The sequence below is a fragment of the Bombyx mandarina genome, chromosome 23 (assembly GCF_030267445.1).
Source record: "Bombyx mandarina strain Sakado chromosome 23, ASM3026744v2".
In the NCBI taxonomy this organism is placed as follows: domain Eukaryota; kingdom Metazoa; phylum Arthropoda; class Insecta; order Lepidoptera; family Bombycidae; genus Bombyx; species Bombyx mandarina.
Window position 1 is genome coordinate 11,036,875 of NC_143229.1, and position 27,792 is coordinate 11,064,666.

The following is a 27,792-nucleotide window of genomic DNA, read 5'->3' on the forward strand; positions in this document are numbered from 1 at the left end:
ACGACATACCTCATAAAACGACCCCATTTAACGAATATTTCGGAGAATTAGATCTTTTAGAACGACCGGCTAAGCTGTATTGTAAACAATTTGAATAGGTATCCACATTTGACTTCAATGGCTTTTAAAATCAGGAAAGAAAACAATAGGATTTAGTTTACTGTAGGGTCTTTTCTAATTCTTAGAAACAAAACACGTGCATGCGGTAGTCAAAGCCCGCTTCTTCATATCTCTTCAGTTAGTTTGTTACTTATCTATACACAAGACGCACCAAAACTTTGTGGAGTTATTCGTGAAACTTTCAAAATGTCGCAAAGAAAAAGAAAACAAATTAATATTGAAGAAAAATTGCGTATTATGTAAATATATTTTTCCAATAATTCCCTATCGATTTGTTTGTACTTGCACGATACACATTAAACATCACCGGTTGTTACGACTATCGGTTTTTACGACTGAATATGAGCAGTCCCTTCGATGTCGTTATAACAGATTTTGACTGTATTAGCATGTTTAAAAAAAACCTTGATATAATTTAAATAATAATTTTCATATATTGGTAATAACAAAAACCGAAGAGGGTCGCTAGAGTGTTTCGATCAGTAGTTTAATGACTACTTAGTTGACAATTTAGTTGATGTAAAAAAGATCGGAACTTTAGTAAAGTTCCTATCCTCGTAACTCAAAAACGAACGGTAAACTTGACAGCAACATTTCGTTTTTTATGAACCAGGCATTTCATTAAATGTAGTAAATACTTTTATTTTTCTGTTTATGATAGGGTAGTATCATATTGTTATTTCAACTGCAGGAACAAGACCAAAACCAAATTATGCCGTAAAACTCAAAAACCCTCTAAAACGAACGAATTATTATTCGACATGCTTCGGAAAACGAGTCACGTCCGTACATATTTTAAATCTGTACCAAAAAGAATTATTCGTCGGTTTAGCAATTATTCGCAACTGGCCCGGTTGTTATCGCTGCGAAACCAGTACGATGATGGTCTACAAATCTGCACGCGCAACACAAACATTGCACGAGAACAACAATCATTGCCCATAAAAACCACATGTTTGAAAAATGTCCATTTTATTAACAGCAACGAGAGCCGTACTCACGTGTTAAAATGTAAATGCGGCAACCGTTTGGTTGTTTGTAAGCTTTTTTTTTTAAATCAAGACACTGAAATCTTATAAAGCGAAAACAATTGTAATGATATCACAATTTATAAAGATTAATTTAATTTGGTGGTAAAGTTTCCTTTTACTAACAAAAATGTTGGTATTTTTATCCCTTTTTTTCTCTCCCTACCCTCCTGCGTCTTTTATCCCTTTGTGTTAAACTTCGTACAATTTCTGTTGGTACTCCTACCTATTCGCTAGTAACATAAGAGGCTATTCTAGCTACGCCCGGACGCGTAGGTGAACTCACGGACTCAATCTGAGAGAATTTGCTAACACTAGCCCTAGCAGGAGCGAATCTACCACCGGATCGGAATCACGACCCACTGAGAAGATCCGGCGAGAAACTCAGTGGGCTGTGTCTATGGGCTGGTTAGTACTTTAGACAAAGGTTTTGTCATAGTATACCTATTCAGGTCATAAATTCTGTCACATGTTTAATGTAAAATAATTGAAACAAGTTTATTCATTATGTAACCATTCATATACCAAAATGAACTTAACAAAACATAGATTCTTATGACACTAAAGTTTATTCAAAATGACCTCCGTGATTTTGAATACAGGCCTTCAATCTGCGCGGCCAGTCGTCTATCGCAGCACGAACGAGGTCCATGTCAATATCGGCGGCTGCCTTAATCAAGGATGTCTTGAGTGACTCCAAATTGGGATGAGGCTTTGAGCACGCCTTTTCCTCCAAGTGTTGCCATATCTTGTAATCTAACGGATTCAAATCTGGACTGGAGGAGGGCCAGTCTTCGTTCCGGATGAAGTTGATTTCACGCGCCGCCAGCCAGTCTTGTGTGCTCTTCGCTCTATGAGCTGGCGCCGAATCTTGTTGGAATACCCAGTGCCTGTTATTGAACATGGTATGAGAAACAGGTTCCACAAGGTTCGTCAGGACTGTATTTTGATACACAACTGCATTGGTTTTTACACCTTTCTCACAAAAATGTACCTCTGTTAAGCCCCAATAAGAAACTCCCAACTATACCATGAGCGAGGATGGAAAATGACCTCGTTAGACACGCGGAATACGGTTGCTCGCTTCTTCACTACTGTGTGCGTACACCTTATCATTTTGTTTGTTGTAGCTCTCTTCTACGGTAAAAATTTTTTCATCCGAAAAAAGAATTTCCCGATATTTTTTTCCCGCGTACCGCTTCAACAAAGCGCGGCATCTCTTCAGTCTCAGGTCCATTAGACGAGCATTCAAACGATGTCCTGTTTTTCTTCGATATGCCCGAAGCCCTAAGTCTTCATTTAACACCCTTTTCACCGTGGTTCTGCTTAACCCCATCTGAAGGGCCAACAGTTTCTGCTTACGTTTGGGATTTCTTTGAATTCGCGCCTTCACAGCTTTTATCACTACTGGAGTCCTAACAGACCGAAGGCGACCACTTCTTGACCTGTCATCTACACTAGAGTCTTCATTGTATCGTTTGATGGTACGATAAACGAATCTTTTGGTTATATTCAAATTTTTCAGTATGTTAAAAATTTGAATTGGCGCGTAACCGCAACGATGCAACGCAATAACTGCAACACGGTCTTCTTTAAGCGTCCACTCCATAGATTATACACTTAATATATTGTCCACTCCATATTTAAAAATGAGTAAAATTCTAAAAGTATACATTTTTATATTCATGAACAATTCGAAATTCGAATTCAATAAACTTTTTTGTGGCCAGCATTCTAAAAGAAAAGTTTTCACTGTGTGACAATACTTATGACCTGACTAGTTATACTATCAACGTACGACGGTACATGAGAGCCACGTTCTTACTGTCTCATAATCGTGATACCGTTTTCAGATCTCCCTGATGACAGACATATAAATATGAGTAGGCTTTGTTAATAGTTGGAATAGGCCGTAGGCTAAGGGGAAATTATAGGCAGTCCAACCCTAAAATCTGAGTGACCCTAAACTCTAAGGATACCTCAGGATGACCTTTAAAATCTCGTTTAATATTACTATACCTGACATCAAACCTTTGAACTTACCTAGTATGAGCTATGGAGCTTATGAAATCGTTGTGGCCTAAAGAATAAGACGTCCGATGCATTCGTATGTGGTGGTAGTAACGCTGTGGTGGTAGACTGGTGTAACGATGTTCGAATCCCGCTGGCAGGTACCATTTTTTGTAATGAAATTCGTACTTAACAAATATTCACGATTGACTTCCACGTGTATAAAAATCAAATCCGCAAAATAATAATTTGCGTAATTCCTGGTGGTAGGACGTCCTGTGAGTCTTCACGGATAGGTACGATCACTCTGCCTATTTCTGCCATGAAGCAGTAATTTCGCTTTGAAGGGTGGAGCAGCCATTATACTGTAAAACTGAAACCTTAGAATCCATATCTCAAGGTAGGTGGTGGCATTTACGTTGTAGATATCTATGAGCCCCGGTGACCACTTAACATCAGGTGGGCCGTGATCTCATCCACCCACCTAAGTAATAAAAAAGTTAGTTCCGCATTAATGCTATATGAGATATACAAGCAGTATAATCTGTTTTCCTGTTCTTTGAATCGTGGAAATAGAGAGTACGTCGTTAGTTATCCTATTTTTGGCGAGTGGGCGAGTTCAGGTTCAAACAGGAAGGGTGGAGTTTGTATCAAACTGCTCAAGCGCTCCCGAAGAAGACCAAAGAGGTCGATGGTAGCTACTTCGCATGTGCCTCAACCACCGGATCGGAATCGCGAGCCGCTGAAACGAGAAAATTGATGAGAAAATCAGTGAGCTGATGTGATGAGCTAAGTTTTACATCTAACTTTTCTCCAAGTTCAGCAAGTATAGTAATCTCGGATCCAGTGTGCTTAGTGCGAGCTTTTTAACGTTCTCGATAGCGTAAAAGTTAACACCAATTTGTATGCAGTTGGAACAGCGCCTCTAGCTGCAAACGTAGGCAGAAGCTCCAACTCCATACAAATTTGAATTAACTTTTACGCTATCGAGAACGTTAGGAAACTGGCACTAAGCACACTGGTCCCTTTTTGTTCCTACACTGAAATAATGAAACATACAACTTCAAAGAATCATAATCAAATTTTACCCCATGCTTTTTCGTCATAGTCATAGGTAATAATTTGACTAACCAATATATTACCAATATATGTGTATTTGGTGTTTAATCTTGGCTGTTTAGAATATAAAAAAAAGCGTGTAACGGAACGTAATTACCGACTTTTCCCCTCCCTAGCGATTTCCGTTAAAATCTATCGAGAGATACAACACTATCAACGGAAACAGCTTTTGTTGAAAGGTTGGTACATGCAGTTATATTGATTAATTGGCTTTTTAACTAAATTTTAAGCTACGTTTAGTATAATGTATTGAAATTATTAATGTACTATTATTGAAATAATCTAGTTACAGAAATAAAACTGTAAAATGCTTCTATGAATCAATAGGAACAACAAGAACAGGATTGTAGACGAAATTTGAAAATTAAATAAATTTTTAATAACAATCCTTTATAATCCTAGATATTCTGAAATCTTTTAATTCCGTCAAGCAGCTTATAAGTCCATTTCGACGCTCTCATTGCGCAGAAGCGCGCCATTTGCACCGTGAAATGTTGGCAGCACTGTACCTTTTCCGCCAAGCTACGACCGGACGCCATTACCACGCCATCGCACAAGCTGTCATTTACGCGTTCGTTTGTGAAAACAGATACCAAATCAGTTTGTCAATTCACAGTTTTGTATTAATAGTTTCTAGAACCACATTAATCTCAAAATGGCTGATGAAAAGAAGGTATGTGTGCATTGCGTATTATCAGTGTATAAAACAAAACATTCGATACCGACATGGCGACATCTTAAAGTGTGGTTATATCTTCAAATTACAACTAAATCTCTTTCACGGCATAACTTATTGAATTGCTAACTTATTTTTCAGGGAGAAAACGAACACATTAATCTGAAAGTATTAGGTCAAGATAATGCAATTGTACAATTCAAAATAAAGAAACACACACCTCTCAGGAAATTGATGAATGCTTATTGTGATAGAGCAGTAAGTAAATTACATATTTATTATTGAAGTACCTACTTAACCTACATCTTGAGTAAAATCGATTTATAATTTAGACAAAGACGACGGTTTTTTTAAACTAAAACCAATACTACCTGTTTTCTGTGAATCGATTTACTTACAATTATTTTCAAATCGTAAACTATTACAAATAAGATGCCCATCATAATTAATACTTAATATTATATATCATGTCAATTGGATTTTTCGTTTATTTTTTATAAACTTCGTTCACCCAATGATCGAAATTCGACTAGCGACGGATACCTCAAGATTTAAATTGCATTAAAATAATTTTTGTCTTGTTAATGAAAATCGACAAGGAACTAACTTTTCCAAATATTTATATTGATAAAAGAAAATATTGTCAATAGATGTTACATTAACCTAAAATTAGTAACAAGAACTGTTTTGTCTTTTCCCATTTAAACACATTCTCAATAGCAAAATCATAACGGACTTTTTATTTCATATCTATTGGTTAAAGCTTACATTGATATTAGTTTATTAAGTAGTAAGAACAACAATGCTGATTTTACGTGACATCTTACACAAATAATCATTTTGTTTTTCAGGGTCTATCAATGCAGGTAGTGCGATTCAGATTTGATGGGCAACCAATAAATGAGAATGACACTCCAACATCACTTGAGATGGAAGAGGGCGACACAATAGAGGTTTACCAACAGCAGACCGGAGGAGTGTCCCTAGTGTAAATTTAATAATCTTAAGGATTGACCATCTCTAATGGGTCAAAATCAATGAGGTGTACCCGTCTCAAGCTCTAACCTTAAGTTAATTTTAAAGAAACATCATTTGTATCTGTAAAAGTGTTAGGAAGTAATTTTGTGACACATAATAGCATAGCCGAGCTACGCAAAGCATTATGCGTCTCAAATAACTTGTGGTAAGGTAAATTATAAGTATACCAAATGCTGTAGGTAACTTCAACAATTCCATTGTGATATGTTTAGTTGACACGTCTACGAAGGCAAGACTGTTGTAGTGCTGCAGTAATAAAGCAAATGCAAACCTAGCCTATTATGGTATCTAATTTATTGGACCTATGTCCATTTCGACATCAGTTCTGTAACCAACGATATCTGAAACAAAATAAATGTAATATGTATTATTGTTCTGTTTCATTTATTTTTTCCTTTATTGCTGAAACTTTCAACTTGTTTATCACATGTGGTTGTGCCTGCTGACCTGTCTTATGTGAAATGTTCCAATGCAATCTGCTTACATCCATAAACAACAATACAGCAAATGCGACTAGATAAAAATAGTTTAAAAAATACCTATTTAATCATCATGAATAATAGGTATGAATGAGTCACCAGCAATGATGACTTCATAATTTACATAAGTGCATTTAAAATAAAAAACCTGTCTAATCTGCCCAGTTGGTATTATGAATTTACTGGAGTCTCATGTAGTCGCAATCGGTAAATTTTATTTAAAAAACTGCATCGTACCTTTATAATCGAAACAAAATTGCTGCACGCTAGAAGGGTGCTGCTGGGAATGTGCTCACATGTAATAAAGCAGCAAAAACCGAGGCCTGGGTCGCCTATTTGCTTTCGCAAGTCGGAGATGTAATTAAAACTACTTTCAATATTTCATTTTATACATTATGGTTACATTTTTTCCGACGTATCCTATACTTTACAGTTTTCGTGGCCACATTAGACACGTAAAAGTCGTTTTAACTACCTGCATCTTTTCATGAACAGTCGAAGCGGCTTCTTTTGTGCCCTCACGAAAAAACTTAACTACTACAAAATGCAGTTTATGTGAAATATTTTGGTCGATCGATCTCAAAGAAGTGTTTCAATGTATAAGAAAGTAAAATAATTTGAAAGAATTATATTTAAATCAAGAAAATAGTATACATGTGTGACATGTGATCTGTCACCACGTAAGCATACCTTCATGAAATTAATAAAAAAAATTAAACAAGACAAATGGTCGCGGAATACTGCCGCCTGATCTAGATTTAATTATGAATAATAGTCTAACATATAATCCTTTTCTCCATTACTTCTCCAGCATAGTTCCGTTGTGACAGGTAGCTCCTTAGCTTACCTTATTTAGTAACCTGACTCCAATAAATTTCTATTCTGATATTTTGCCGACCGTAGTTTTATTATTGCCAAGGAGGGTAAATGCGAATCAATGTACCTACTATTCATCACACTGTCAGCCTAATAACTCAATGAAGAAATCATATTGTACCTATAGTCTATAATTAAAACGAAAAACTAAATAATTTTGAAAAATAAACTCCATAACATTGTTGGTTATTCTATTCTACTTTCATTGATAGGTACGCAATAATATTGCAGTCAGTCTATTTTCTGTACAGCAAAAATTGATCTGTTAATTTATCAGGCGCCCAGATAAAATAAATCAAGAATACATAATATATTATGTATCTAGTATTCTTATACGCAGTACCTAAGTACTCTATTAGTACTCTATTAGCAGCTCTGTAGCTTTACAATAGTTACATAATTGTTCAAGCGATTTTTGAACATTTATCTCATATTAGATACATATTAGGAGTTTTGTGTATCGTAGAAATACGATCGAATCGAGCGTTAACTTTGTAAGTGGGTACCTACATTCATTTTACACTATACACTGAGTTATGTCAATCTATCAACATACATAACATAACAACATATTATGAACAAATAAACGTAAACATTTTTTGGATCTTGTGCCTAATCATAAAAAATATTAACTAATAATCGGAAAATACGTAGGTTCCTATAAACCTATTTAACCTTGGCTTCCCGAATGACTGCTTCCTTATCATCCACCCATATTCATATTATTCTCGACTATTTTCTTTCCTAGTCCCTACTTGCGAATTCACTATTTCCTAGGTAAGGTATATTTCACGCCCGCACGGATTTCATCTTCTTGCCTATTTCTGCCGCGACATGATTCCGGTTTCAAAGTGTCAATAGCCACAGTACCATGGTTTTAATCTTGTCTCAAAACGAAAAACAGATAAGCAGCATTTTGGCTATGGTGCCCATGGCCTCCAATAGCCAGTTAACAGCAGGTGGACAGTGAGTGTCCTCTGTTGGATTTACATTTTTTTTTATAAAAGTTATATTTTTATAAACAAAGTTCTCTGTCAATAATCACCAATCTTAGATTACAAATATAATTTTAATGATGATCTTCTTTTCAGCTAATACCGCCCAATACGCGCACTATGTATTCAACACATTGGACCAAGACAGAAGTGGATTGTTAAGTTTTGAGGTGAGAAACAAATGATGCCGAACTAGAACCACGTTGCGTTTCGGTTTGAAGGGTGGGGCAGCCGTTGTAACTATACTGAGACCTTAGAACTTATATCTCAAGGTGCGTGGTGGCATTTATGTGGTAGATGTCTATGGGCTCCAGTAATCACTTAACACCACGTGGCCTGTGAGCTCGTCCAACAAACTAAGCAATAAAAATAATAAAAACGTGTATATATTAACTATTAGAAGGAAATATATTAACATGTTTGTATTCCCGTATACATGAACACTAATAAACACAATGTTAATAAATATTAATAAATACATACCTAAAGCAGAGTTCTACTTAGTAGACAGCTTCAAACAAGATAATTAAAAAAGTTCTAATCAAATCTGTGTTAATTGCAGGAGTTTGTGACTGGATTATCGATCCTGTCGAGGGGAACTTTGGAAGAAAAGCTGCGATGGACTTTCTCTTTATATGATATTAACGGCGACGGTTACATTACCAAAGAAGAGATGACAGAAATTGTTTCAGCGATATACGATCTCATGGGCAAGATCGTTGAACCCATCGTCGATGACGACGTAGTTAGAGATAAAGTTGAAAGACTATTCCAGGTGAATATTATTTCTTATTATATTTTTAAGCAATAAGTTACTAATAAGGTAATGCTACAAGTATATTTAAGCACTCTACAACCTGCCTGCATGTTTATTCAGTGAATATTTAAAAAAAAACAATGGGTATATGTAACCAACTTATATAATGTTTGTTAAAATTTATCGTTTCTGATCAATCGTTGTTGTAAAATTGGAAGAACACTTTATTACCTATTTCAAATCTTTCATAAAAAAAAAGGTTTTACGTTACAGAAAATGGATCTGAATCGCGATGGTGTGCTAACATTGGACGAATTTCTGGATTGCTGCCTACGCGACGAAGAAATCTCAAGATCAATGGGTGTCTTTGACAGCAACTTTTGACAACCCGCGACTGGCGCACGACCGGCCCGCCGTGCTCCTTTACCTTACTCATAAAAAAAAACATAATAAATCTATTTACTTACCTACTTATCATTTAATAATTATACTCTATCGTAATCTCGTAGTAAGACCTCTTTTATCTAAGATTCCAATTAAATTATAGTGTTTGTACTCGTGTCGTAGGCACTGAATACTGACTAGTGTATTCTCATTCTAGATTTGAATGATCTAAACGCATGCATATTTACGGCTATAATAATTATGTTAAAATCTTATAAAACTTTTTCAACTACTAATTTTTGTAACGTACAAATAATTCACTGTATCAAATCTTAATTAACCATCTAAAATTCTGCTCAAACAGGAAAGCGTAATAAATCTGTCATTTCATTAGATACATATTAATATTTCTCCAGTTTAGCCACAGCCTAATTGATGATGAGTAGTCAACGCCGCTCGTGTTCATCAACAATGCCAGAGTCACAGCTAAGCCACTTATTACTAAAACAAGTAAAACTAAACCACGTTCGAACAAGGACAAGTCGTAGCTTTTGGAACACACCAAAGGGGCTCATTCCACTGAGCATCGTTGAAGTCTTGAATTGCTTTCTGAAACAATGCAACTCTCCAAGAAATAAGGAAGTACTTTAGTCCAGTAGCGAGTTGTGTGAATGGATATCACGGGATCTGCTCAAATAGTTTTGTCAAAGCATTCCCCATAGAACTTACTATACAAAATAAAGTATCCGTAGACCCAAGCCTTTACCCACATTCAGTCGCTTCTCCTACCTGCCAATATTCATTTTAATAATATTTGCATCGTTTACAACTCAGTCAAAAAATACAGTAGTAACTTGATTTTATTAACCTAATAATCGATTCCTAAAAGCAAATATGCATGAGCGGTGTCACCAACTTGCCTATTTTTGCCTCTCTTACTCAATTTGAAGAGACATCTACCTCACGTCTCAAGGTGAGTGATGTTTTGAATGTTACAAGAAACAAACAAACGACTCTGCTAACAATTTAATAGCAGATCGGCGGTGGGCTCCTCTGTTCTACTGTAGTTAAAAAATGTGAGCTATATGAAAAGTTAAATCATTAAAAAACATTTAGGTACTAAAGAGAATACTTATTCAATGATTTAATATTAAAGATTTACATATTTTTCCCGTTATTTCAAATCAGTCCGGCCATTTTTCATAGAGTTTAGTATACGATCAATTTCTTTGATACTTACTCCTTCAAACTTCAAGCCATCTCGCATAATGTACCTACTTACCTACCTAAAACTATAGTAGTCTAATATATCGATAGACCGAAAACGCAAGATCCCAACACTGCCATTTATAAAATGCCTAAATATGAACTAGATGGGTATACCGTACGCTCTTACTGCTTACGAATATGGTGACAAATTTGAATGTCTACTAATATAACATACGAAATTTATATAGCCAATCTTTGTTTAATTATTAATTACATCGGCCACTATTAATAATTCACTGTATTAGTTTTAGGACGTTTGCGAACCGCCAAGGGTAGAAAAGTCCATTCTGCCTACTTCTGCGGCGAAACTGTCAGTATTCCTATGTTATGGTTTCGTTTGATTAAAGTAGGTATTAGTGGCGTTAATGATGTCCATGAGCTCCGGAAACCACTTAACACAAGGACTCATTCGTGCTCGCCTTAATTGCAAAAAAACAAAGAACCTATTACGTACTCTTTGCCTCGTAGTATAATATTGTTGGAAAATAGTAATAGAAAACTGAAACATGTCGACATGTTAACGTAGTGAAAGCATTTAGAAGATTTAATTTATAAAAATAGGTTTATATTTTTTTATTACATAGTTGGGTGAACGAGCTCACGACCCTTTTTTTTATTGCTTAGATTGGTGCACTAGCTCACAACCCACCTGGTGTTAAGTGGTTACCAGAGCCCATAGACATCTACAACGTAAATGCCTTCACCCACCTTGAAATATGAGTTCTAAGGTTTCATTTTTTACAGTAAAAAGGTTGCCCCACCCTTCAAACCGAAACGCATTATGGCTTCACGGCAGAAATAGGCGGGGTGGTGGTACCTACTCGTGCGGACTCACTAGAGGTCCTACCACCAGTTCAACCACCAGTACCTATCCAATCATTTGTTGCAGATAATATTACTGACGCAGATAGTAAACGGTTGGTATAGATCTGAAGATCATTCTAATATTCCCCTGAATGAACCAAATACATAATTACTGTTTTAGATAATGTACCTATAGATGATTCCTATGCAAATGGCCATGTGTGCTTTTCTTTTTTGTACCCAGCAAAGATTTACTAAGGAGTAATTCTTTTTTAATTTGCGTGAAATGTGAGTCTAAGATAGATTTAATTAAAGTGTATTATGTATGTATATTTTCATAGTGACTGTTAAATGTGGAACCAAATAATGAAATCTTTAAATAGTGGAAATGTTAAGAATGCCGTCAAAAGCACGAAAGAAACATTAATAAGACGATAATAAATATTGTAATATAAATTTGTTTGTTATAATCATTGAGCTATTAAATTTAAGGACCTGATAGCTCAATGCTTATATAAATTATTGTTCATTTATGGCTAGAAACATATTAGACTAGACTAAAACAGTCAAAATATTCCATGCAAATTTTAACCATTGTTTATTGGTCGAGCTTATGATAAAAATATGAAATTTACGTGTGTCTTCCCGTTTTAATCCGTTATTTTCAAACATGCAAACATCAATTTAAATCCGTAAAAAAATCCGTAAAAATATCCGCCATAACTTAAGTATGTACTTAATATAATTATTAAATAATATTGATGTTGTGTTTAAATCAATAATTAATGTGTCTATAGATAGTTAGTTAGGGTTGTAACACAGTCTTATGATGTTCGGATGTTAAATTAGATAAAACGTGAATAAATGTAGCTCGTGAATATTTTCATTTTATTAAATACCTAGTTACTATTTAACACTTAAGTTGCACAGGACTAGTGAAGATTCATTCCGAACATTTCCTTTTAATTAGAGCTGTCCTTAACCTCTTGGAGGCGTTAGGCAGTAAGATAAAAGGGCTCCTGCCATTGTTACATTACTGGGAACATCTTTAATAACATGACGCAAAAAGTGATTATAGTCGGATTTTTTATTAGACGAAGTAAACTGACGTTTACTGTGTTGTCAGTTTTTGATGAAATAAAAATAGTGTTGTGACAAAGTGAACGATTGAAAAAACTCCTGAATTAATGAAATTGCCTCGATTGTCTAGTGAATAGTTAGTGTGCCGAACTGCCGATATCGGGCACGGGGTTCGAATTTTAGCCGTGTTTTGTACATACCAACGAGTTTTCGACGAAACATTATGTTCCTATGGTATCTACCTGTACTAAATACCGAGTGTTTTAAACATTAAGAAAAACATTGCGAGGAAGTTTGTAAGACTGTCCTATTTCCAATGCATCATATAGTTGAAACTATAGATGTATAAAATATAACAATTATAGGTACATAGGTAATGAAAATAAAAAAAACTGATTGTAGTTACATACTACTAGTAACATATTATTATATTGGATCACTTTAATACAATTTTATTGTAAAATATAAATAATATTCTTTTATAGTTTGAAATTAATGATTAACTCTTCACACTCATTGTTCATTTATGTGATTGAACGAGAACTGAACGCATCACTATTACTTTAAATATAGCAACATTATTTCACAAAGTGACATTAGCTACTGTCAGCTGGCTTCGTCTAATTAAAAATCCGACTATAAGGCAACACACCGAACCGGGTTTTGTTCGATTATATGTATTTCTAATTTACATTGAATAACAACCGGTTTGTTGATAGTCACACAATAATTATAAAATACATAAATTTTAATCTCAGGACTCTCGAATACTGTCCGAGAGTGAAATATAAAAAACAGGCCTGCCTTCAATTTAGTAATTCACAGTTAAAAGATTTGTTTTTTGAAAGCCACTGTTATGGTTATATGTATGATTATGTAGGTACCTAATTTGTTCAACTTAACATTTTCTTCAGTTTTCGTTTTAACCTCACATTTTTTATTGTCTAATTATTTCAGACGTTTCGGATACAATTTCCCTGATTCACGACGAGATTACACAGTTTAATTTTTAATTTGTTCAATTTAATGATATAATCCTAGTTCGCATGTACTACATTAGCCATATGACTAGATTCAAAGGGCGATAAGTTGTACAAAAAGATGTTCTAATAATATACTACGGTTAAGTGCCAAAGCTTCGTAAATACCTATATGAATACCCTATGAAAATGTGTTATACATAAATGGACCATTGAGCCAAAAGTAGCATTTATGTTCATGTTGTTATTACAATAGGCCTATTATACGAATAATCTACTACTTATTAATTGTTGAGTTTTCATTATGGTCCACGTGCTAGAATTAACCCTACAGGTACTTGATGTTAGTTATTGTAGTGTAGATTTTGTCCTATAGGACTTGAAATTCCATTCGATGTTGTAACGCCAAACGGGCTTGTCCTATCTATTTTCATTCTTTCATTTGGTCATTCGATGTTTTTAAACAATATTAGGTAAGCGTGTATGTAGATAAGTAGGTACTACATATCAATCGTTTATTCATGTCATCATCTGCTAATGGGGTAAGCAACCCTTGTAGAGTACCTATTCAAAGTATTTTTTTCCAACGATAGTATTTGTTGTCAAGAAATCAATTTAAGCTTTGTAGTCTTGTTAATTTCAGTTTTTATTTCAGTTAAAAACAAGCTGTTTATATTGTTTCATTTCGGTATATTAAGTGTAAGTAATGAAACAATTTTAAAATATCGAAACATATTCTAGGTAAACGTAGTCTTATAAAAAAAGGAATATGGTTCATTTCAAAACCACATTATTTTGTGTGAAATTCAGACTGTTGGTAGTTAATAACGTGAGCCCTGTTATTCCGATGGCTTAGATTAATCGTCCCGTGTGAACCTATTTATTGTCGTGGACACTGCAGTATGTATTTAGAAAAGAAAACTATTACATAATAGATTATAAGTATGGAATCGTTTATTTACAAGTTGTATGTGTATTTTATAAAAAAATAAATAAAACTAATTAAATATTTGTTTCAATCGACTTCGTAATTAATACTATATTTTCTTTCTGCAATAGAGCCTATCAAGTATTGCCATCTGGAGCGGGTAAAGGTATTGATGTCGCTTCAATCATCTCTCATTCGCCTCTAACCCTGTAATCTCTTCATTCGGGAATTCACCGGACTTCTCCCATGTTCCTAGTAGACATTAGGCTATTCTGTGAGCACTGTAAGTCAATTTAATTAAGTAACTACTCTGTACATAGTCAGGTCATAAATTCTGTCACATGTTTAATGTAAAATAATTGAAACAAGTTTATTCATTACGTAACCATTCATATACCAAAATGAACTTAACAAAACATAGATTCTTATGACACTGAAGTTTATTCAAAATGACCTCCGTGATTTTGAATACAGGCCTTCAATCTGCGCGGCCAGTCGTCTATCGCAGCACGAACGAGGTCCATGTCAATATCGGCGGCTGCCTTAATCAAGGATGTCTTGAGTGACTCCAAATTGGGATGAGGCTTTGAACACGCCTTTTCCTCCAAGTGTTGCCATATCTTGTAATCTAACGGATTCAAATCTGGACTGGAGGAGGGCCAGTCTTCGTGCCGGATGAAGTCGATTTCACGCGCCGCCAGCCAGTTTTGTGTGCTCTTCGCTCTATGAGCTGGCGCCGAATTTTGTTGGAATACCCAGTGCCTGTTATTGAACATGGTATGAGAAACAGGTTCCACAAGGTTCGTCAGGACTGTATTTTGATACACAACTGCATTCGTTTTTACACCTTTCTCACAAAAATGTACCTCTGTTAAGCCCCAATAAGAAACTCCCAACCATACCATGAGCGAGGATGGAAAATGACCTCGTTGGACACGCGGAATAAGGTTGCTCGCTTCTTCACTACTGTGTGCGTACGCCTTATCATTTTGTTTGTTGTAGCTCTCTTCTACGGTAAAAATTTTTTCATCCGAAAAAAGAATTTCCCGATATTTTTTTCCCGCGTACCGCTTCAACAAAGCGCGGCATCTCTTCAGTTTCAGGTCCATTACACGAGCATTCAAAGGATGTCCTGTTTTTCTTCGATATGCCTGAAGCCCTAAGTCTTCATTTAACACCCTTTTCACCGTGGTTCTGCTTAATCCCATCTGAAGGGCCAACAGTTTCTGCTTACGTTTGGGATTTCTTTGAATTCGCGCCTTCACAGCTTTTATCACTGCTGGAGTCCTAACAGACCGAGGGCGACCACTTCTTGACCTGTCATCTACACTAGAGTCTTCATTGTATCGTTTGATGGTACGATAAACGAATCTTTTGGTTATATTCAAATTTTTCAGTATGTTAAAATTTTGAATTGGCGCGTAACCGCAACGATGCAACGCAATAACTGCAACACGGTCTTCTTTAAGCGTCCACTCCATATTTAAAAATGAGTAAAATTCTAAATGTATACTATTTTTATTTTCATGAACAATTCGAAATTCGAATTCAATAAACTTTTTTGTGGCCAGCATTCTAAAATATAAATTTTTACTGTGTGACAATACTTATGACCTGACTAGGTATTACTGTAAGTTTAGTCACCGTCAATTTATTAAAGTAGGTATACTGCGAACTACTGCGAAGCCGTTCCTTTAAGGATTTCTACATTGGATAATGTTTAAAACGAAACTCAGTACAATGTACAGTAATCGACGTTTTTGAGGCTGTTTTCACTTCAACAAAAATATTGTTTAAATTTGATTATATTTGAAAACTTAATATTCATTTTAATATATTTTCAGTTGTATTAATCGCTTAATAAAAGTAAATACACTTTTAGTAAAAGAAGACATTGTTTTTCAATAATTCGGTTATTAATAACCGACATGACGTTATGCACTGTAAAAGTATTTACGTGATCAAAGCACTATTAAGAGCACCTTACCTCGAAAACACCAGTGTTCACAGTAGAAAAATTGCCCCTAGAAAATATTTGCCTAGGATACTGACTGTATTGTCAGTTCATAACGGAACGAATTTCTCCCCAGTAAAAGCAACCGAACAGTGCTCGCAGTGTTTATCCGAACATAGCCGTAGTCTGCGACCACTTGATCTGGTCTAAAACAAATTCAAAGCTTATATGATTGATATGATCCGTCGCGGTATTCGTATATGCCAGTTGGCTATATTTTTATTATTATTTTTGTTTTATTGCTTAGATGGGTGGACGACCTCACAGCCCACCTGGTGTTAAGTGGTTACTGGAGCCCATCGACACCTATGACGTAAATGCGCCACCCACCTTGAGATATAAGTTCTAAGGGTCTCAGTATAGTTACAACGGCTGTCCCACCCTTCAAACCGAAACGCATTACTGCTTCACGGCAGAAATAGGCAGGGTGGTGGTACCTATCTGCGCGGACTCACAAGAGGTCCTACCAGCAGTAATTACGTAAATTATAATTTTGCGGGTTTGATTTTTATTACACGATGTTATTCCTTCACCGTGGAAGTCAATCGTGAACATTTGTTGAGTACGTATTTCATTAGAAAAATTGGTACCCGCCTGAGATTCGAACACCGGTGCATCGCTCAACACGAATGCACCGGACGTCTTATCGCTTAGGCCACGAAGACATCAATAAGACTAAACTAAACTAAACACTAATTTACAGAAGGCTGTTGCCCATTGCTGCTCCGGTGAATCTCTTACGTCGCCTTTTACGATACCCCAGGAGGAGGTAAGGTAGTGTGGTACTGTTTTAGGCAACAATACCAAAAGGCTCCATTTCGAAAACAGCTGCACGACACGAGAACCATCTATCTCATCGTGGCCGCCAGTAACTACATTCCCGATCCTGCGGACCGAATGATGAACAGTCGGTAGGCAGCGGCTTGGCTCTGCCCCTGGCATTGCTGAAGTCCATGGGCGACGGTAACCACTCACCATCAGGTGGGCCGTATGCTCGTCTGCCTACAAGGGCAATAAAAAAATAAAAAATAAAAAGTCGACATCGCCCTGAGCACGTCATTTCTGATCCTTCCAATCCACTAACGGTGCTTTTGGGTACCTCAAACACCGGCCATCGTTGTCGTCGAACCCGTCGCTGGAGACCAAGGGCTCGGCGAGTAAATTAACCCAGAGACACAGCCCACTAATTTTCTAGTCGGATCTTCTGTCGCGTTTCCAATCCGTTGGTAGATTCCGCAAAGCACTGCTCTTGCTACGATCAATGTTAGCAACGTCGTCAGGTTTGAGCCCCGTGAGCTCACCTACTCGCTCGGTTATGTTGGCATAGCCTCTCAAGGCTAGGCTTAGGTAGGGAAAAAAATACAATAGGCAATAATGCTCTCCTCGTTTCAAAAGACAAATCATTAAATTGGCATGATAAAATGAAAAGTATATAAATGTGAATGAGCTATATTTATTCAAACTTGAGATACATTTCTTTCAAAATTTTATTGCCTCTGTTGTAATAGTAAAATGTACTATTATATAAGATGTTTTAATTATCTACCCTATAAATCTATATTTCAAATTGTAATAAAAATAAAATGTCGCAGAAAAGTTTTAAAATTACAAGATTGACAATTCATAAAAAAAAATACTGCCTATATTTTTAAAATACATTTTCGGTGGTTTAATTGAATACAAATTAATACTAATTTAACGCTCATACTTAAAATTCACTCATTGTATTTGAGAAAGGTTAAATGAGAAAGTTAACTTTTGGCACTTGAACCCTAAGAAGGGTTTTTGGTAAATACCAATTTACGTGATTCAATTAGAGATTTATTACATCAAATTGCATTTATATTAAAGACGTTAGTATAAAAATATGTAATCTTATTTACAAAAATAACATTATCTATCATAAAATTTTCTAAAATAGAATTTAACTTTATTTAAAACCATTCATGTATTATAATTATTCATTTTGTCAAAATAATAGCTCTTTAAGTTAGTTTTGATGGTGTCCATTACACTAGATAGATACTAAAATACTTTTTACCTTTAGCAAAAAGTACCATTAATTTAAAATTTGCATTGTATCGTTAACCGATGATTACACAATAAGTTATTACCTTGGCCTGCTATCCTGATCAGGATCAACAGGATAATAAATCATTACTCTAATTTTTACGTCTATCTTGTTTTTTTTTTGCTTTTTATCTATATTTATTTTATACTAAAAATAAGAACAATAGGCCAGAAAACATACTACTATTATTAACAGTATTAAGTAAAATTTTAATACTTGTGAATGACACTTACATGAGTATATAACTAAATCTTTATTTACTTTTGAAAAGAGGCGGTTTCCCATGGCGAATGATGTTGCGGACAGAAGCGTATCAAAGACCGTCGTAGCTTCAAGAGGTGTATTATAGGGATACTTTTTTTTCGTTTATCTTTTTGTCTTTAGTAATTTTATTCGTAAAGCCCCAATGTGCGACGATCTGCAACATCATGTACCTTGGGAAACCGCCGTTACAAAACTATTATATATATTTCAAACGGTGGGTTGTCTTGTGAGCTCCCACAGGCAGGTACCACTATCCCGCCTATTCCTACTCCTACCGTAAACAGCAATGCGTTCCGGTTTGAAGGGCGAGCCAGTCGTTATACTAAAAAATTTAGACTCCGATCCCATGCCTCAAGTTCGGTGGCCATTACTTATTGATGTATGTAGGGCTTAAGAAAAAAAAAGTAAAACCTAAGCGAACGGTCGTCACCCATCTGTGGCTTAAAAAATTACAGTATTTTTGGTATGACAACCGAAGGCACACGGTTGCAATATCTTTGCCATGCGGCACCGTAACGTCTCTTACATCTGTCATGATCTCGCCAGGAGCGATGCAACAATATTAAAATAGTTAAAAAGGCTGGGGCGGAGGCAATGTACCGTCCAGAAAGAAGCCCGGGCAACGATAAAGCTATATGAATCAAAATATCGCCCGTGTAGTTCGGGTGACGCAGGAATCCCCACATGTTGGACACGAGAAGTTTCTTACCGTGGAAAGTCGGCATTGAATCTACATCTGAAAAAAAACGACGATTTTAATTTTTCACAATATACTTGATAACGCTTAAACTAAATTCAATATAACGGGAATCAAACACATAATCTATATATAGATAAAAATGAATTGCTGTTCGTTAGTCTCGCTAAAACTCGAGAACGGCTGGACCGATTGGGCTAATTTTGGTCTTGAATTAATTGTGAAAGTCCAGGGAAGGTTTAAAAGTTTTAGATAAATGTCAAAATGCTCGGAATTAAATAAATAAAAATAACAATTTTGTTTTTCCTTTAATGTGTCCCCCAAAAGTTTATGTATTTTATTTATCGATTGAGGCACTACGAAGTCTGCCGGGTCAGCTAGTAAATGATAATTTTGATTTAACTTGAGATTTTCTTAAAAAACAGTTTATTGACGTTATGTTTGAGTTTTAAAAAAAAGCATTCTGATTTCTTCGATAAAAACATCTACTAATACTAAAAACTCGTAATTAAACCACATAGATAAAGATTATACGAGGCAGACAACCTATTTGATTCGATGTGTGAATTAAAGATGTGTGTTCGCCCTAGAACAAACAGTTAAGTAATGTAAAGCCTTGGATAATGCTAAGCGTATATTAATTCAGTTCCTACTGCTAGCCGAGAGTTCACTTGTTATGTTAATATAACTATTTATAGTGTTTTCAGATGTAAATCGAGAACATTCAAATTATAATTAAATTAATGGTGTCTCTTGAGGAAATAGTGATGTTTAAAAAGCTGTTGAAAGGCTTGAACAGATGCCCATCGACGGAACCTTTAAAAGCAATTTAGCATCTAGTAAAACACGTCCGATTAAATTGAAGATTCTTACGCGGATTACACACTGATAATAATGCAATTATTTTTGGCTTATTTACATTACGATAGAAGACTTAAATGTCATTTTTAGCTCGACTTGCCATTAAGCCGTGTCTTTTATGGTTTCTAAACCATATTTTTGAATTAGAACAGACGTCCACACGTCTAAAATATTTTTTAATTTTTTATTGCTTAGATGTGTGGACGAGCTCACAGCCCACCTGGTGTTAAGTGGTTACTGGAGCCCATAGACATCTACAGCGTAAATGTACCACACACCTTGAAATATAAGTTCTAAGGTCTCAGTATAGTTAGGTACAATGGCTGCCCCACCCTTCAAACCGAAACGCATTACTGCTTCACGGCAGAAATAGGCGGGGCGGTGGTACCTACCCGTGCGGACTCACAAGAGGTCCTACCACCAGTAATTACGCAACTTATAATTTTGCGGGTTTGATTTTTATTACACGATGTTATTCCTTCACCGTGGAAGTCAATCGTGAACATTTGTTAAGTACGTATTTCATTAGAAAAATTGGTACCCGCCTGCGGGATTCCAACACCGGTGCATCGCTAGATACGAATGCACCGGACGTCTTATCAATATGAAGTAGAGTTCATCAAATTCTAATTTTAAAAGACTTTTGCTAAACCTATTTCGCATTTATGAAACTAAATGACTAACGGGGAAATTAACTAAAGAGCCGCCTAGTTTTAAAGGGACCAGAGGTAAATTGAGGTCAGACTCGATTGGAATAATGTACATAGCTGTAACAGAAGTAAGTAGGCAGGACCAATACTCCTGTATGAGGTAACAACTCATTTTACCACCAGCAAAGAGCAAATAAACAAATATATCATAAGAATTCAATCTACGTGATTTACGATTTTCACATAGTAGCCAACTATTCTATAGCACATGAGAAGCCGTCAGCGCAAAAGTGGCATAAGCTTACCTGAGCATACTATAGTAAGTATGGAGACAATGAGGTCTGAATTTACTTTTACACTGCCTCATAGGCAAAAACAAAACGCGCAAAAATAATGTTGACAAAGCCATCTGTTATCTATGGACGAAACTGGGGATAGGCCGTTTTTGCATCAAAATATATTGTTTTAGATAAATTGAAATATAGTAGAACCACAAATATGAAAAAATGTAGGATAGGCCACTTTTGTGCTGACAGCCTCATATCATAGTTACATAGTTAGCACATAGTGAAATTGATGGACTGTCTACTATTTCCTATTTGTAATTAGCATTAAAATTAAATAGCAAAGTTATTAGAAATGATACTAATGTGAATATAGTATTAGAAACATATTTTTAAGCGACTTACTTGCCAAGCTGGGTTGAAGAGGGTTTGTCCTGAATTCATGTTTAATGTTGTTACTAACCAGCATTACAAAGAATCCCAATGTGAATAAGAGACAAGCGAAGATTAAAGCATTAGTTGATAACATTACATTATTATCCGCTACATATTTAGATATTGAGGTAAAATAATAGGGATAGAGAGCACTAGAGACAATCTGAAGGTAACCCAGCCCTTCTGACTGCCAATAGAAAGTACTAGTTATTTTATATTCTCGCAAAATAAAACTCAGTACGTATATGATTTGCATCAATGAAAAAATCAGAATTGTCGGTTGAAAATGCAATTTGTTCAGGATCTCTTTGTAGTTTTCTAAGGTTAGCGTATCGTTTTTTTCCAGTTGAAGTTGAAGGCCACGTGAGAATATAATCAATGTTAAAATCAACTGAAAGAGAAACAGGTTTTTATAACATTACATAACATAATTGGTTAACATTCATAAATGTAACTTCCAAGGTTGTTTGATTATATTGTGGTATTTTCCTCAGCATGTACTTAATGATATTGGAACTTCAATTGTTTAATAGTAGAATACACTTGAGCACAAACAGAGCATATTAGGTACTATGAAAATAAATAGCACTAAATTATAAAAATGGTATGTATACTCACAGATGTGATATTAGAGATTCTGGAGATCAAAATTTTCATATTCAATCCCTTGATGTGAGGATAAATTTCACAACCCATGAAAAAATCATACAATATATAGCCAGTTTTACCATATGCATTCAACTCTTTCTCCTGCAGTCCTTTGCTTTTGAGATACAAAATAATACTCAAAAAAATGGCAAAAAAATAAGAAATCATAGAAAATTGTGTAAATTCATTTATGAGGATATTCTTGTTTATTAGTTTCAAGTAATCAAATAAAAATACTGCATTTACAGTAAATAATGAGGCAGAAAATGCATTAAAACAATATTTTCTATCAGTACCATCCATACCATCAGCTATCTTTCCCATTACAGGCACAGCTAAAAACACTGACTGTACAAGAATCTGCGCAATGATGAGGGCGAGAGCATTATAACTGAACCATGGTGTGAAAGCTTTAAGTTTGGCTACATCTATGCTGGTAGAGCATTTATTGCTACATGAAATAAGTATAGCAAACACTGTGATTGGTATGAGGAAAATTAAAATAGCTGAGCCCAATCTCCCACCAAATTCCCATTTGCTTGATATTTGTTTCAAAGTGCTAACACTGCTTCTGATTGGTGTAGCCAGCTTCCTTGTAATTGGCCTTGATTTACTCTCATCCTCTGAACGTTCCTCATCTGAGAATGTGTCAACTGATTTGCTCTTACTAACTGATTTACTCACACTATGTCTGCCCATACTGTGTATACCATCAGCAGTATCATGTTCAAATCTGTCAATAAAATCCCGAAGTCTACTCGATCTACGTGGGGGTAATTCTTCAACAGACCTTCTGTTTCTAAGATTGTGATAATTTTTAGATTCTACTCCATTCACACTTTCTATTATAATCTGGCTATTAGTCGATGTAACATCTCTCAACGTATAATCGATTCGTCTGTTACGAGCATTGCGTAGGCTTTCAAAATTGGCAGTCAAATCTTCTAGTTTAACAGACAAATTGGATTTTAAAGCTGGGCGTTTTGAAGGTGATTGCCGAACCACTTCTGGTGCTACCTCAGCTGTAGGCTTTACCTCTTTAGGAGCACGAGCAGGAGATTTGCGAGCAGAAAAATTGGTTGGGGTTTTTCGGCTAGGCGACTTTCTTGTTGGAGTTCTTTGGTTGGGCGATTTTTTAGCAGGATGCGCAGGAGATACCTTCCTTGCTCGAGGGGAGTTTTTTCGACTTCTGGCGGGAGAACGAGACGGCGAAACTCTTTTCCTTGTCTGCACCGGACTTGTCTCCCGAACACTCAATCTAATTCTACCACTACGAGTAGACATACTGTAATATTAACCGAGTATCACTAATTTGTTCTAAAATTAACATCAGAACCACACGCAACGAATATATTCGTTACCCGCCGTCGCTATGAATTCCTTGACCATCGATTAATTACTAAAAAAAACTGATGCTAACTGTCTCTAGATTTTAATTATGAAATTTTAATTCATTTGTTCAAAATTAATCACAAAAATATTATCAAAACTAACACAATATTGACACCAGACAACAACAAACCGTCTCTCGGATACAAATACAGAAACACTAACGAAGTAACGAAGCCACGCATCAACAAGATAGAATGAAATTCAAATAATGTTGTGTGATTGGCTCAATTTTTCTGTTGATCTTTTTGAAATGTTTTGTTTCTTTTTTTTTAAGTTGAACGAAAGAGACAGATCGTTTTCATTTTGATGGTCATGTTGGTAGTTCCGTTCTCTTGTCAATCACTTTCATAATATCCGGCCGGAGCTTCTTATTTCATGAGTAGGTACTAGGTAGGTAGTAGAGAAGTATACCTTAAAATGTTAGTAATTTCGATAGAATTAGGTTATTTTAAAATCCATGAAACTTACAAGCCTATGATATATACAACATCGGGAAATAGAACACACACTTGACTCTAATTACCTACTAAGGCAGAGCGTTTTGATTGCATCTCGCCACGACGCTCTATACAGATTTATAATATTATTTTTTCTCCTACCTACGCCGAAAGTTCGGTTTTCCTCCCGCTGTACAGGGAAGAAAGTGTAACTTTTCCTCCCTGGGTACAAGTGCGCATGCGCGTTAGTGTCTACGTCTGCTCTCACGCACTTAAAATTCTCCGCCATTGTTGTGCTCGGGTTATTTGCAATATTGTGTTTAGTGTAAAAGTGAAATAAACAAAAGGCAAGAATATTTAATAGTGAAGTATTAAATAAAGATGAGTTCATCAGACAGTTCTTATTCAAATAGTAGTAAATAGTTTACTTAAAAATTAAAAAACAGTTAAATTGTTTTTTAAGAGTAAGGGGGGGGGGGCTCCGCCCCCTACCCCTGCCAGGGCTTCGCCCCTGGACCCCGGCACGGTACTCCACAAACTTTCGGCCTGGTAGGAGAAACAATAGCATGTGCACCGCGGGAAAAAAGTAGGACATTTTCTCCCTTGGTTCACAATGTACTATTAATATAATAAAATTACTAATTTTAATTATTATACTACTAACACAACGATTGTTAAATTACCTCTAATATTACTTTGCCGTTATGGCAGCATCTCAATGTCATTAAAATTACATTTCATTACTATTTTCTAATGAACAGGAAAGTCGATAATAATTCAGCTTCAATTTCAAATCGCTACTGTCATGCGTTCCAAATGCGATTGCCGCTATTACAAACATTTTATGATGTAGTGGGTAGTGGTCTATATGGTATCTATTAGTCACATCCATGTTGACCATGATGTCGTGTTTATCTTGAGCAATAAAAAAAGAAGTATCTAACTAGTCAGGTCATAAGTATTGTCACACAGTAAAAACTTTTCTTTTAGAATGCTGGCCACAAAAAAGTTTATTGAATTCGAATTTCGAATTGTTCATGAAAATAAAAATGTATACTTTTAGAATTTTACTCATTTTTAAATATGGAGTGGACGCTTAAAGAAGACCGTGTTGCAGTTATTGCGTTGCATCGTTGCGGTTACGCGCCAATTCAAATATTTAATATACTGAAAAATTTGAATATAACCAAAAGATTCGTTTATCGTACCATCAAACGATACAATGAAGACTCTAGTGTAGATGACAGGTCAAGAAGTGGTCGCCCTCGGTCTGTTAGGACTCCAGCAGTGATAAAAGCTGTGAAGGCGCGAATTCAAAGAAATCCCAAACGTAAGCAGAAACTGTTGGCCCTTCAGATGGGGTTAAGCAGAACCACGGTGAAAAGGGTGTTAAATGAAGACTTAGGGCTTCGGGCATATCGAAGAAAAACGAGACTTCGTTTGAATGCTCGTGTAATGGACCTGACACTGAAGAGATGCCGCGCTTTGTTGAAGCGGTACGCGGGAAAAAAATATCGGGAAATTCTTTTTTCGGATGAAAAAATTTTTACCGTAGAAGAGAGCTACAACAAACAAAATGATAAGGCGTACGCACACAGTAGTGAAGAAGCGAGCAACCTTATTCCGCGTGTCCAACGAGGTCATTTTCCATCCTCGCTCATGGTATGGTTGGGAGTTTCTTATTGGGGCTTAACAGAGGTACATTTTTGTGAGAAAGGTGTAAAAACGAATACAGTTGTGTATCAAAATACAGTCCTGACGAACCTTGTGGAACCTGTTTCTCATACCATGTTCAATAACAGGCACTGGGTATTCCAACAAAATTCGGCGCCAGCTCATAGAGCGAAGAGCACACAAGACTGACTGGCGGCGCGTGAAATCGACTTCATCCGGCACGAAGACTGGCCCTCCTCCAGTCCAGATTTGAATCCGTTAGATTACAAGATATGGCAACACTTGGAGGAAAAGGCGTGCTCAAAGCCTCATCCCAATTTGGAGTCACTCAAGACATCCTTGATTAAGGCAGCCGCCGATATTGACATGGACCTCGTTCGTGCTGCGATAGACAACTGGCCATGCAGATTGAAGGCCTGTATTCAAAATCACGGAGGTCATTTTGAATAAACTTTAGTGTCATAAGAATCTATGTTTTGTTAAATTCATTTTGGTATATGAATGGTTACATAATGAATAAACTTGTTTCAATTATTTTACATTAAACATGTGACAGAATTTATGACCTGACTAGGTATATATTAATACGTGAAGCAAAAACTTTGTATCCCTTTTTACGAAAATTGCGCGGACGGAGGAGTATGAAATTTTCCATACTTATAGAAAAGAAGTGTACAATGCTAATTTTTTTTTAAAAATAATGCATAAAAGATACATTAAATCAATGAAGAAAACATTACATGTACATACCATGTATTTGACGCACACACGCATGCATACTATTTATTGTCAAACTTTTGTTCTTGACGTCTGTGGTCAAATTGAAAATAGATTAAATATTGTTTGTCTTTATTAATATTTTTTTATAGTGTAGCCTTGGCGAAATTTGTGATTATAGAAGTATAAATTACAATCATAATAGTATACAAACTTACAATTTCAATTAATTATAGTCGAATTTCGACTACTGCGGGACCTCTAGTTTAAATAAAATATCGGAGTGGTCCGCTAATCAGTAAGTAGAGGCTTAGATGTGTGTGCTCGATTTTGTTTAGGTCAATAAATGTTGGTAGCTGTCTTTTATATCATTACAGTTTCTTCCTTAGGTCTTAATATCTTCTAACAAGATTGTATAATAGCCGGCAAACTTCTTGAGCATTTGTTGACGTAGTGGGGGTAAGTTTGCGCATGGTACACTCACGTGCAAAAACATTATTTACTCTGCGTCATAATGCAATTAAATTATTAAAATCAACATATGTATTTATTTATATATTTATGAGAACATCAAAAAAAAATATAGGTTAATAATTGTAATAATTTAATCTTGGGGTAAAATAGATATTCCTTCTATTAAGTCAAAACTAGAGCTGTTGCCAGGTCTTGGTTCAGTTGAAGCGAACTTGGTATTTGTAAATTTTTTTTTCGTTATCATAATCTTGACCATCATCATCACTGTTTTTATCACCCGAGTTGCTATCTTCGTGATGAGTCGACATAGGGATCATCGGTGTAGTTTACAACTCGGTCGGTTCGGTCTACTTTTTTGTCTATAATTAATTATTTTTTTGAAGATATTGGATTCGTAGTAATCGAATGTAACTTTTTTCAATTATCAGCTTCCGATTATTTACTGTTTTTTTCCATCTGAAGCCTAGCTCTTTCATAATTCGTCGTAAACTTCATACCGAGCCATTAAAGTTTATATCTTCTTTAAATTTTTCGAAGCCTTTCTACGGTACGGAGTTTCGCTGCTTGTTATGTAGTTATTATGATTACATCTTTTTATTACAGATTGAACGAAACTATCCATTCCGGTAAC

The 27,792-nt window shown here is 35.6% G+C and overlaps 3 protein-coding genes and 1 long non-coding RNA gene across 5 annotated transcripts in view; 3 read left to right on the forward strand and 1 right to left on the reverse strand.

The window, feature by feature from the left end:
* LOC114249072 (Kv channel-interacting protein 4) overlaps positions 1–14,622 on the forward strand; it is a 147,075-nt gene extending 132,453 nt beyond the window's left edge. Inside the window, exons 5-7 of the mRNA XM_089737630.1 lie at positions 8,438–8,511; positions 8,904–9,116; positions 9,372–14,622. Of these exons, the coding sequence (XP_089593756.1) occupies positions 8,438–8,511; positions 8,904–9,116; positions 9,372–9,482 (398 nt within the window). The 3' untranslated portion in view covers positions 9,483–14,622. The remainder of the gene's footprint in view (positions 1–8,437; positions 8,512–8,903; positions 9,117–9,371) is intronic.
* The window catches only part of LOC149500181 (uncharacterized), a 574,180-nt gene that overhangs the window by 217,528 nt on the left and 328,860 nt on the right, over positions 1–27,792 (forward strand). The gene's annotated exons all lie outside the window — the stretch shown is intronic.
* On the forward strand, positions 4,443–6,361 carry Sumo (Small ubiquitin like modifier). Its single transcript, XM_028182544.2, has 3 exons — positions 4,443–4,950; positions 5,095–5,211; positions 5,805–6,361. Exons 1-3 carry the CDS (start codon positions 4,933–4,935, stop codon positions 5,943–5,945), a joined length of 276 nt encoding a protein of 91 aa, XP_028038345.1. The 5' UTR covers positions 4,443–4,932; the 3' UTR covers positions 5,946–6,361.
* LBR (lamin B receptor) lies at positions 17,995–25,843 on the reverse strand. 2 transcript variants are annotated; one of them, XM_089737367.1, is made up of 4 exons: positions 23,829–25,843; positions 22,438–23,752; positions 21,790–22,210; positions 17,995–19,628 (listed from the first exon to the last, which is right to left on the reverse strand). In XM_089737367.1, exons 2-4 carry the CDS (start codon positions 23,749–23,751, stop codon positions 19,342–19,344), a joined length of 2,022 nt encoding a protein of 673 aa, XP_089593493.1. In that variant the 5' UTR covers position 23,752; positions 23,829–25,843; the 3' UTR covers positions 17,995–19,341. The 2 variants fall into 2 exon arrangements, with proteins under 2 accessions (XP_089593493.1, XP_089593492.1); XM_089737366.1 differs by having other exon boundaries at positions 22,438–25,842.

Excerpts from the sequence above, each read along its gene's own strand:
- Sumo (XM_028182544.2), top strand. Across the intron at positions 5,212-5,804 it reads ATGCTTATTGTGATAGAGCA|GGTCTATCAATGCAGGTAGT; the intron begins GTAAGTAAATTA and ends TTTGTTTTTCAG.
- LBR (XM_089737367.1), bottom strand. The coding sequence starts at position 23,751 with ATGTCTACTCGTAGTGGTAGAATTAGATTGAGTGTTCGGGAGACAAGT. Across the intron at positions 22,211-22,437 it reads GAATCTCTAATATCACATCT|TTGATTTTAACATTGATTAT; the intron begins GTGAGTATACAT and ends TTTCTCTTTCAG. Across the intron at positions 19,629-21,789 it reads TCTTCAACCCAGCTTGGCAA|ATGTAGATTCAATGCCGACT; the intron begins GTAAGTCGCTTA and ends GTTTTTTTTCAG.